Source organism: Eleutherodactylus coqui, chromosome 12, assembly GCF_035609145.1.
Source record: "Eleutherodactylus coqui strain aEleCoq1 chromosome 12, aEleCoq1.hap1, whole genome shotgun sequence".
In the NCBI taxonomy this organism is placed as follows: domain Eukaryota; kingdom Metazoa; phylum Chordata; class Amphibia; order Anura; family Eleutherodactylidae; genus Eleutherodactylus; species Eleutherodactylus coqui.
In genome coordinates, this window is record NC_089848.1 from 35,456,793 (window position 1) to 35,468,933 (window position 12,141).

The 12,141-nt window shown below is 46.4% G+C and overlaps 1 protein-coding gene across 2 annotated transcripts in view; it reads left to right on the top strand.

Annotated features, from left to right (window-relative positions):
* ATP7A (ATPase copper transporting alpha) overlaps positions 1 to 12,141 on the top strand; it is a 99,032-nt gene that overhangs the window by 13,399 nt on the left and 73,492 nt on the right. For both annotated transcript variants that reach the window (XM_066584819.1, XM_066584821.1), the window contains exon 3: positions 4,853 to 5,315. In XM_066584819.1, coding sequence (XP_066440916.1) covers positions 4,853 to 5,315 — 463 coding nt within the window. The remainder of the gene's footprint in view (positions 1 to 4,852; positions 5,316 to 12,141) is intronic.

A 12,141-nucleotide genomic window follows, 5' to 3' on the forward strand; every position in this document is an offset into this window, starting at 1 on the left:
GGCGTTGTATGCGACTGCTCAATGAAAGTGTCCAAATCGGTGGCAGTGGCTTCTATTGCTATGTTAGTTGACCTACTTTTACAGAGGGAAAGGGCCAGTTTAATTTGTAAGAATTATGAGGGAGGTGGATGGAATTTATGTTGCAGTTCTAGTTGGTTCAGCCATCTCCGCTCTGTCGTGCATGAAGTACGCAGCTTGGTTTGGGCCATTCATGTGCCATAATCTTGCATAACTTGTCTTGTCCCCTGTAGAAGTTGGGGTGACCTGTCGGGCATATTCTTAGATATGAGGAAGGGGAGGCCGTAAGCCTTTCTCAGTTCCCTCCACGTGATTATGGTGGCTCTTAGTAGCTGGGATTTCTTTGTCTGCTGGGGGTTGCATAGGCTGTATATAAGCAAGCAACTAATTCCCAGGGTGCAGCTAGGTTGGACTCCATTTCTCTGCAGGAATACAAATCAATCTTCTGTATCCAATCTGCTATCTGGGGGGTTAGGCAGGCTATGTTGTAGCTTCTTATATTTGGTAAGTTTATTCCTCCCTCCCCTTTGTCCAGCATTAGCTTTTTGAGTGAGATGCAGGGTTTTCTGCCTGCCCAGATACATTTAGTGAATTCTAAGTTTAAGTGGGTCACGTCTCGGTGTTTGAGCAGTAGGGGGGTCGTCTGCATTGGACATAATGGTTTTGAGAAGCATCGTCCCAATAGGGATAGTGGAAAATGTAGCCATCGCTTTAGGTCTTTCTTTATTCTGTCGGGTAGTTTAGTGTGTGGACGGAGCTTGGTGTCTTTTCTGTTTCGATGATAAAAGGGTTTGGCTATGGTGGTCGGCCAACCAAATGACGTCCATAACCTAGTAGGATAAGGACAATCTTTTGACTAGTTGCTCTAGTGCCAGGTTAAAGAGTAGGAGTGGTAGCGGGCAACCCTGTCTTGTGCCCTTGTGGAGTTCTAATGGGGTTGATAGCGTGGCGTGTGTATTCTGGCTCTGGGGTTGTAAGCTATAGGCTGTGAATGTAAGTTCAGGTCGTGAACGAGAGCTTAGGACTGTGTACTGTTGCCTTAACACACTCCACCACACGAGGCATTGAGTGTTACCAGGACTTTCATAGAATGATAGAGTTGGAAGGGACCTCCTTTCTGTTGTTCTCTGCTTGTATTCTTACCCAAACAGTTTCTACAGAACTCCGCCACCTACACCTCTTCCCCTTTTTATTAGGTCTGTTATGTCATAAATAAGTTATATCCTTCAAGCCTTGTATTCCAATCACATGTATCGTTCCACCAAGTTTCCGTGATGCCTATGACATCATATTTCTCTTCCTGTGTTCGGAGCTCCAATTCTCCTTGCTTGTTCCCCATGCTCTGTGCATTTGTGTAGAAACATGTTAGTTTGTGATCGGGGTCTCTTGCTCCTCTACTTTCCTTCAGAATGTTTTGTCTTTGTTCTTTCTTTCCACTTCTAAGGCCACCTGTAGACGGCCGAGTCAGACCCGGCTGCGAGAATTCTCGCCGTGGGACCCGACCCGAGCGCCTGCAGAGAGCAGCGCGTACTCGCCCGCGCCCCGCAGCTCTGGATCTTTCATGTGCCGGCTGCCGGTGCATGTGCAGACCGGAGCCGGCGGCCGGTGAGTGACGATTCTGTGTGGGGCCCCGCACAGAAACGTCACTCAGCGGCCGCCGCCTCTGAAAATAGAAATAGAACTAGAAAATAGAAATAGAACATGCTGCGGTTTGTTTGCCGCGCGAGATGTCGCGCGGACAAACCACAGCCGTCTGCCTAGGATTGCGTTTGCTAACGCAATCCAATGGCAGCTTCCAAGGGCGGAAATTCCGTGGGAAATCCCACCGCGGAATTTCCGCCCATCTGCAGGCGGCCTAATAGCGAGATTCTCCAATATATTAATTAGCTGTATATTTTTACCTTTCACTTCCCTTCCCATATTGTTCTAGTTTAAAGTTCTCCTAATGAGTGAGCTTTGCGGATGTTTGTGACTGCAGAGCAGACTTTCTGAGCTGTTTTGTCGTTGAAGTCTAAAAAGCGCATGATTACTTGGCGTGGTCTTTGTTGTGTTGGCTTTTCCTTTTGAGGGCCTTCTGGCGGTTGGTGGTTTCAGGCCTACACGGCGGACCCTTTCTATTCTGCAGTAATATTCAAGGCCCAGTGCATCCTGGGAGTTTTTTCACAAATTTGGAAAAAATCCTATTGGCAGATTGATTCAGGCAGACCCACTAGTCTCAGTTTGGTGCGCCTTGATCTGTTCTCCAGATCATCGTGTGTCTGCCATGTTCTGGATATTGGTATGTTGTTCCCACGCTGTCTGTCTGACATTTTTCCATCTCTTTGCTGTTGTTGCATTGATTGCTCCAGTTTGTCTGTTTGTTTTTTGTGTTGGATGCTAACTCCGCAAAGATTTAGGTGAGAGAGGCTTGCAGGGCTTGTTCTAGGGTTCTTTATATGTCAGGCATTATGTACGATGCCATTTCTGATGCAGTTTGGTGTATACCTAGAGGAAGGTTTGGAGTCTGCTCCTCTGTTGTGTGGTGCTCTGTGTTTGTTTCTATTGGGCTGTTGGGGTGTCGGGCGTCTTTGGAGTCGGGGACATTTTGGAAATGTTCTTGGTGCTTGTGCCTCTCGTTTTGGTTGTTCGCTTTTGGGCACTTATTTGTACGTATTGTTCCATGCAATGTTTTCCTTGAGCTTGGCCTTTTTGTATAGTCGGAGGCAGTGAGCTATACCCCTGTGTTAGGTTTCGTTTTGCTTTTGGGCTCGTTGCTTGATCTTTCTCAGGTGTCTATTTTCTTTTGCTTGTGTATCGGTATTCTGTTGTCTCAGGGGTTGACCCTGTGGGCTATCGGTCTTGTCTGTGCGGTTGGTGTTGCCATCACCTACTTTTCTCAGATGTGTTCCTCAGCTGGAGTCAGGGCTACTACTGAGACCTTTGTCTGCTAATGGTTCAGGGGTTCGCAGTGTTTGGGCTTGGCTTCCCCTGCTGTAGTTTGTGCTCTATCTCCGGTGAGCAGGGGTGACTTACGTTTACTGTCTCTTATCTGAAGCCGCGGAAGACGCTGGAGTTCATTTAGCTGCTTCTCATCGTGGTAGCACTGGATCCGGAAGTCTCAGGCTGTTTTGTGGTCTTTCTGTTTAGCCTCGGTGTGCATTTCTCGGGTGTTTTGGGGGAGGCACATAAAGGGAGGCAGTGGGCTTGACATGCTATCTCTTTCCCTTTTATGTGCGTCCCCCCCCTTCCAGGTTAGATTGTGATCACGCTCTTGCGTGGTTCTCTTGTCTTGATGGTGGGAGTCTTTGCTGCAGTAGAGTTTCCGGGCTGCTTTTTTCCTTTCTGGTGGTCAGGAGACCCGAGGCTGATGGCTGCTGCCTTGGTGGGCTGGGGGTCCCTCTCCAGAAAGCTCCTTTTTAAAGTCCCTGTTAAAAATAGGTGGAGATTACTCGCTTTCCTTCCTGCAGCTGGGTGGATGGACGATTGGCCCGCACCCCTCTACTGCTGTATGGATGGATGGATGGATGGGTTGTCCCCTTTCAGCAGTTGGATAGATGGATGGCCTGTACGTTTCTTTCTGCAGCTGGGTGGGTGGACAGCCTGCCCTATTGTGCCGCTGGATGGATTGGTCTCTCACTTTCTCTCTCCCTTCTGTTATTTCTCTTCTCCTCTGCAGCTGCAGAGAGAGACAGCTGCTCTATGCCCTCACTTAAGATGGCGGCTGTCTACTGAAAGGAGGGGCTCCGCAGACCAGAGAACCAGGCTACGTACAGGATGCAGAAGGCGGTGGGGTGACCCTGCAAGGAAAATCAGCTGCCCCAGATATGTTGGAGAGTGATGTGGCCCTCCTCCCCTCTTAGGGAGCCGCTCTGTGAGCCCTCCTGGTAGCACTCTGTGCCATGATTTTGGGCCCACTAGGAAGCCCCCTCACCTCTTCCCTGGCCTCAGGGGGTGCTGCGGTGGTTCTTTTGGGTCATTGGTCAGCTTCTGCTGCTCCTGGTCCGTTTCATGGCCAACTACAGTGTGGACCAACCCAGAAATTTAGCCTATGGCTCCGGAGGCTTCAGTAGGCCGTACTGGGCCTGATTGTCGTGGTTGGTCAAGGGTTTTTTGCCTTTGACAGCGGAGCTCTCTTCCCCACGTCCGTCGTCTTCCGGCAGTTACGGAGTGAGATGGTTTTAAAGCTGTCTGGAATAAATGGTGAGATTCTTGCAGTGAAGCAATAAAGAAATCAATAAGGGATTCCTTTAGACCCTCAGCCTTGACCGACTCAGGAATATCTCTAAGTTTAATATTATTCCGCCTGGATCTATCTTCCACATCAGCAAGTTTTAATTTCATGGTTTTCCAGTTCTACTTCCATAGAGTTGGCAATGTCAATGAGCTCTTTATGAGCAGATGTCTATTCCGCCATTTTATTCTCAGTCGCCAAGTGATACAATTTCTGTTTTCATGACGGTAAATGCCTGCTGAATGTCCGAATAGAAAGCTTGGGGTCTGTTAGCCAGGAAGGCATCACTGCTTCAGTAAGAGGTCCGTCCCCAGCCGTATGGACTGCACTGGAGTAGGATGTCTCTCAATGACAGCTCGCCCGTGGACAGGCAGCCTTAGTCACTTGGGGTTAAACTCATCAGAGCACACCTATGCGGTGTGATGACTACAAGTGACGAGTTTCTCTTACGGGTGGGAGGGGTGTTGTGCTGGGTGTCTTTATAAGAAAAGAACTAGAAGTACACCTTGAATCCACACGATAAAACTGATTGCATTCACTCTTTATCTTCCGTCTAGCATCCAGGTTGTTGGCAGGCCGGCTGCTTCCTCTGTTTGGCTACTATGTCCTCTATTTACATTTCAGGTATCTCTGGAGGGGAAGACGGCAACAGTTATTTACAGCCCCGCGCTGCAGACGGCGGCCGCTCTGCAGGAAGCTATCGAGGATCTGGGGTTTGAGAGCGCTCCTGTCATTACAAGTCCCCAGCCTGTCCCTACACAGAGCTCCTTCCTCTACGTGTCCTCAGAACAGTCTACAGACAGCATCTGCAGCGGCCTCCGAAAACTGAAAGGAGTCCTGGATGCTACGATGTCTCCAGAAGGAACCGTCTGCGTGACATTTATACCCTCCGCCCTGAATACTGACAGTATACTGCAGGAATTCCCAGGACTCCGTCTGGACACAAATAAAAGGTCTTCAGCTTATCGGGACCATCCAAATGGAGATGTGCTGTTAAGAATGAGGGTGGAGGGCATGACCTGCCACTCCTGTACCAGTACTATAGAGGGCAAGATTGGGAAGCTAAAAGGAGTCCAGCGTATCAAAGGTAAGGCACTGTTACACCAAGAATAGGCACTAGGGTAGAACCATAAAACAGACTGTATCTCTTCGCAGCCGTCACTGACAGCGCCACAGGGCTGTCATGGCTGTCATGCTGATTACACTATGTCTGCTGTGGGTTTGTGCAGAACTAGTTCTGCATATTCATGAGCTGCAGCCACACCCACCCGCCCTCCAGCCAATGACTGGCAGCTATCTCTTTATAGGCACAGCACTTAAAATAAAACAAGGAGTATAAGAGAAACCAGATTTGGGATGTTTGGCCCAAGGTTCTGCTTGTGTGGAGTCGCTGGAAACAGACAGGACAGTCCATACGCCATAGCGTACCTCCGAAGGTCTAACCCTGGGTCCCTCTGCACCTTTAGTTTTTAAAGTTTCCCCAGAACACCCGTATGTAAAATTACAGCGGGGATTAAAGGCTCCTGCTTCTGTAATCCATCAGTAACAGCTGATAACACTGAGGAGGAGGAGGAAGTGGGTTGTAACCCTTTCTGTCTTCTCCTTCCCCAAGTACACAGCGCTCGATGGGCTCTATGTGCTAAAAAGTGGAAGTGTTTCTTCCACCATAGGAGCCCAGGGTCACGTGACGGCCGGGATTCCCTGTTACAGCAGAGCTGCAGAGTCATAGAAGACCCTGATCAGCTCTGCCAGTGACTAATGTCGCTACAGGGGATGTTTTGCCCTGTAACTGGGGCTCCTATGGATGCCCCAACTACAGTGGGAAAATGTCAAATATTTAAAAAAAAAAAAGGGGGGAATGTCCCTCAGAGGTCTTATATGACGTCATGGGGGACATAGATGGATAGTAAAAAAAACATAATTACATCAGTAAATAAAAAATGATAGAATACAACAACAACATATACATAAGAAAGAAAATAACCCAAGACAGACGCCAACCAAAACCGTTGCTATAAGCGCCCTGTAATCCAAAAGCATACATATTATATATCAAAAAGTCAGAAACAAAATCAGGAACCCAATCCCATACTTTATTTTAGCGAAAAAATACAAATTGAAAAAAAATAACTAGAAATGGTGACATTCTTTTTAGCTTTTTACCCCCAATAAAACTAAAAAACGGAAAAGTCAGTGAAAAAAATATTTTATAAATTAGCCCTATGTGTAACAGGAAAAAAAATGCAGCAAAAATAATTTTGGTAGCTAAAGGGGAATAAAATAGGACAGTAAAACCACCACATGGGTAAAATCTCTTAGGCTGGGTTCACACAGGGCGGATTTGCCGCGGTTTTGCCGCGTGGAATTTCGCCACGACAAATCCGCCCGCGGCCGCTAATCTCGGGATTAGCCAACCATGTGGACGAGATTTCTCATAAATCTCGTACACACGGGACGGCCAATCCGCTGCGGTAAGTCCGGCTGGAACCGCGGCTGCGGCGGCCGCAGCTGCGGTTTCAGAATATACAGCATGTCCATTCTTTTTTTGATTCCGCTGCGGCCGCGCTCTCCTCTATGGGAGCGCCGGCCGCAGCGAAAGAGCAAGCGGCCGGGCCGCTTCAAAGCCGCCGCGGCTTTTTCCGTGGCGGTTCTCCCGGCGGAAATCTCGCAGTTTTTGCTGCGGCCAAACTGCGAGATTTCCGACGGGAATCCGTCCCGCGTGAACCCAGGCTTAAGGTACTAAACAGCCTGGTCCTTAAGGGGGGTTAATATAGTAGTAAAGGCTGCAAAGCCACATACAAACAAAAATACATGTATATACAAACTTATGCAGGAAAATGGCGACGCGTTTCTGTGTAGTGACGCCTTCAAGCCTGGATGCTCATCGGGAATGAGGCGCTACTTGTAGGTAAATGCAGATCATGTGACGAATCGGGGAGGGAGGGGGTTCTTATGATGTACCCCATCAGGGGGTCATAGATGAGGGTATTTTTGAAGACCTTTATTAAAGGGTTTTATAAGAGGCTAGAAAGAAAACAATGTAACATGTCAAGTCACGTGTGTTTGTGTGACGTGTGCGGTCAGACTGCCATGCCATTCCGTCATGGGTCTAAAAGATGTATCATAGAAAAAACTGGTTTATATTCTGATTGTGATGCCGACACATATACATCAAGGATGCGGAAATAAATCTACTTGATACCAGTGGGACAGTCACATGACGATCAGTCATGTGATCTCAAAATAAGTTCGGTATAGCACAGAATTGTGTAACCATGTAGGATATCAACACCGGAGGGTCAATGGGAAACAATTTGCTATCAAAAATTGGAAAACACTACTAATAGTGCAAACTAAAGTGAGGAAAAGTTTGTAAAAAAGTGTGCGTTTACACTTAATCATCAGTAGGTATATTAGATGGGGGAAAGGGGACAGGCCTCGATATTACAGGATACAGACACTAGGCCTCGATATTACAGGATGCAGACACTAGGTGACCAGCGGGTCGTTGATCCGGGTCTTGGAGTCGGGTAGGAACTCAAAACGTTGATCTAGGGATTATTCTGGCTCATTGGGGGGGGGTTTTGCTTCCTCTGGACCTCTGAAAGAGGCTGAACTAGATAGACAATGTCTTCATTCAGCCCAACATACTATGAATAGGATTAGTCCATTGAAAGGGTTAAAAAAAATTACATCAATTAACATTAAGATCATTTGTTTCGGAAATGGCATTTCTATTATTTAAAAGATTATTCATAAGGTATGCATCATGACAAAAACCTTCGAGCTCGTTGTAGAACCCTACTGGTATGGCTGTGTGCATAGGGGTACACAGGCATATATGCATGGAGCGGTCCGAAAATAATATATAGGTACTGAAGACATAATGTTGGCGTGTGTGTGTGTATGTATGTATGTATGTATGTATATATATATATATATATATAATATATAATGTGTGTGTGTATATGTGTGTATACTTACTGTTGATTATTTGCTGTTGTAAGTCTGCCTCTTTTTAGAGTGACTCTTCTAATTCCAGGAGCGTTGCCTTTGTCTGAAAAGTTTTCAGTTAGTTTTTAGATGCGTTTTATTCAGCTGGCCAGCCCGATTCCGATTCGGGCAAGGAACTTCACACGATGAATAATCCTTATTAAAAGATATTCCCCTAATTTGAATCCCGGAGCCATAGAGTCTGTTAGAATCCTAAAGCCCCATTTACAGGCAAAGATAACTTGAATGACAGTTTAAGCAATCATTTTGCATAAACTACTAATGGGTACTAATGCTCAGTAGTAACTTATTGACATCATTTGCATTTAAATGAGGCTTCCCTCACTGTATGCAGATAACAAAGGGTGGTCTGTTATCTGCATACAGCTCCATTGTTCTCCTGCGGGACTGCAGCTGAGTACAATGTCATCAGTGCTCCAGTGGAGAATCGCAGCATGTGGTCCCTATCAGCTCTCCGGCCAAACAATGGATTTTATGCTGAACTAAAAATCATCGTTTGGTCAAAAAGCTAACGATAAGAGCATTTACACGCAACAATTATCGCTCAAAAGACATTGTTTGAATGAATTTTGAGAGATAATCGTTGTGTGTAAATAGGGCTTTAGACTTCGTTAACAATTAACTGGTCTCACAATTTGGTTTCCTCATACTAATTCTAAACTAAACAGACAGGTAGTGACAGACTGGGAAAGGAAGGGGCTTATTTACATCACAGATCTTGTCCAAGTTAATGTCAGATCATTTAGGTCACTCCATGTCAACTGGACCAGGGGTCCCCACTCGACCATCTTCAGTTTTGCTGAAAACTTCCATGGATGTACATATGTTTGAAACGAGGTGCCTCTATGATCTGCTATTGGTCACAATAAGGCTGGCTTCACACAGGGCGGATTCCCGTCGGAAATCTCGCGGTTTGGCCGCAGCAAAAACCGCGAGATTTCCGCCGGGAGAACCGCCACGGTTTAAACCGCGGTGGCTTTGAAGCGGCCCGGCCGCTTGCTTTTCCGTTGCGGACGGCGCTCCCATAGAGGAGAGCGCGGCCGCAACGAAAATAAACAAACAAAAAAAAGTAAACAGACATGCTGCATCTTTTGAAACCGCGGCCGCGGTTTCAGCCGGATTTACCGCAGCCGATTGGCCGTCCCGTGTGGACGAGGTTTCTGAGAAATCTCGTCCACATGGCTGGCTAATCCCGAGATTAGCGGTCGCGGGCGGATGTGTGAACCCAGCCTAAGGCTTTTAGAAGTCATTGACGCCTCGTGGGCTTTGTTTTGCATGAGACTGGCTTCACGTTAGGCAGGAGGGTGGAGCTGGCGGCTTGGTTTGGGAGATAAATTTGGAACATATCAGGAGCTTCTCAGACCCTCTTATATTCTTCGTAATATAGTACGCCTGGATGCAAACGAGAAATAAAAAGTTTAAAGGGCCATTTAGACACAACGATTATCGCTCAAAACTCGTTAGAATGATCAAAAGTGGTTTTGCTTTTAAAGCCGGACGTTTTAACCTATCAAAAACGTTGGAAAATGGACGTAGCGGCCGGAGTGTCAGTCGTTAGACTATCGTTGTGTAGTGTTTGCATTAACCCTTTCCAATCCACTGTCTGACGTCTGAAGACATTATGATTTAAGGCTGTACAGCTCTGATGTTGGAAGACGTCCGTCTTGGTTCTCTTACTGTATATTGCCAGCCTCTCTGCTGTCAGTCTATCCAACGTGTCACTTCATGCAGTACTGGCTTTAGCCAGCATATAGCGCTGTTGTATAACGGCAGAAAAGAGTAAGCCCCCTAGGAAAACCAGGATGCAAATTGGATTGGAAAGGGTTAAACGATAGTTTGTATGAAAGGCGCATGAATTTGGTGAAGGGAAACAAACGAGCTGCTTTGTATCGGCCTGCGAAAAACGTGGCTGCGCTTATCTGGTCTGTAAAAAAAAAAAACAGCTGTTTAGCAGCGACATAAACTAGATGTCTTTAATATAATATGTCGCTCATAGGCGATCTATGCTGAGGAATTGTGAAAGAGTTATAGGAAAACTAGGGGGTACAGAGCGGGGTACACAGCGGCTATTATCTACACTTCACGTTCATCGTTTAGCTCATCGTTGATCATTACCGAGGGAGGAATAGCTGAACGAAGAGTCATCAGTGTGAAGAGTAGCCGTTCAGTTCTGCCGCTGCAGCGGAGACCGTCGCACGTGCGTTTAAAATGGCGAATTCATTTTTCAATGGTCTTGGTTGCTGCTTACAGGGTACATCACAGCAGCGCGGGCAATGGTGGAGCACTAGGTGGGCGTGTTAAAACCGAAGCTTTGTCCTCCCGACAGCCAATGGCTCTGCCTTTAGCCGGCTGAATGTACGCCCCGCCAAACTATTAAACACTCCCATCAAATCGCCGAACGAATGTCATTTAAACCAAACGAAAAGCGACCTGCCGAACGATGGATTATAAGACAGAAAAACAACGATGGACGAATAGGTAACGAAAAATGTACGGCGGCCGCCCGTTTACACACAGCGATTATTGCGCAAAAGACGGCTTTGAGTGAATCTTTAAGCGATGATTGTTTAAATTGGCCTTAAGTGATATATCAAATAACTAATGTTTATGATCAATATTCTAGCTATATTAAGACAATTATATTTTTTGCGCCAAAAGTTTTTACTTTACTGTACTTTTAACTGTAACTAGTGATCAATTTTGGAGTAGGGCTAATATATTTCAAGCATCCTGAAAAATCATGCTAGGGCTCATGTTTGTGGTAGGTCTTATTTTCGGGGTATGCAAGGCCGAAAAAAAGACACATGTCCATCCAGTTCAGCCTATTGCCCCCCAATGTTCATCCAGAGGAAGGCAAAAAAAAAGCCAATTTTGCACATTTAAGGGGAAAAAAACAACTCTTTCCTGACTCTAATCTGGGTTGTCTCAGTTCTAGCTGCTCTGCTACAGGAATCAGACAGCTCTGTACATTTGCTCAGTGGCCTGGGTTGGTACTGCATGCTGAGTTCCTTTTCTTTTGCTGGGTTCAGTACCAACCTGGGCCACTTTGCAATGTACAGAGCTGTCTGCTTCCTGTAGCAGAACAGCTGGAAATGGACAACCCCTTAAAGAGCAGAAGGTTTGAGCATATGGAGTTTCCTATACACCGGTCACTTCAAAGTTGCATGCTGATGTGTAATCATGTAATGCATGCCAGCCGCTGTTGGCTTCTTTGTATAGCCCTTACTTGAGTGCTGGTATATACATTATATTGCCTATAGATAGAACGTTCAGATGTTGTGTCTGTGGGTTTTCACGCTTTGGCCTTAATAGCGTTAATCTTAGAATCCTTTCTATTGGTCTATATTGTGTTTTGCAGAACTTATTGTTGTCATGGCGAATCGCATAGTGTTGTACCTCCATAGTACTGTAGGGTCGCTGGCGCTCATCACACTGCTGAATAATACCATTTACAGAGAATTGTGCCAAAATAATAATGTAGGAAACCTACAGTGAATGATGATCTAGAGCGGAGCCGGTGAAGAGGAGAGTTCAAAGGGCAGATTGTTGGCAGCCCGGCGGTCAGGTTTACGACCGCTTGTTCTCAAGTCGTTGATGAAGTGTTTTAGGGCCTATTTTATAATCTGAACTCTGAGATGCCGGTTGGAAGCCAAGTGTCTTATCTCATTATCCTGTTCCTCTGAAGTCTATCTATAGTGATAGAGAGTTGGCCAAGTCCTCTGATAGCGGCCCCGATGGCTGTTTCCCTCTCTGCTAGAGGTATAAACGCTGGGCTCAGCAGAATGTCCTAGATGGTGGAGACAGCTGAAGCCACCGTTCTTGCAGCAGCTTATCTCCACAGGGTTAGAAAGATCAACAAGCTTGCTCTTTCTCTCCTCCATCATCATCTTCGGAGGAGG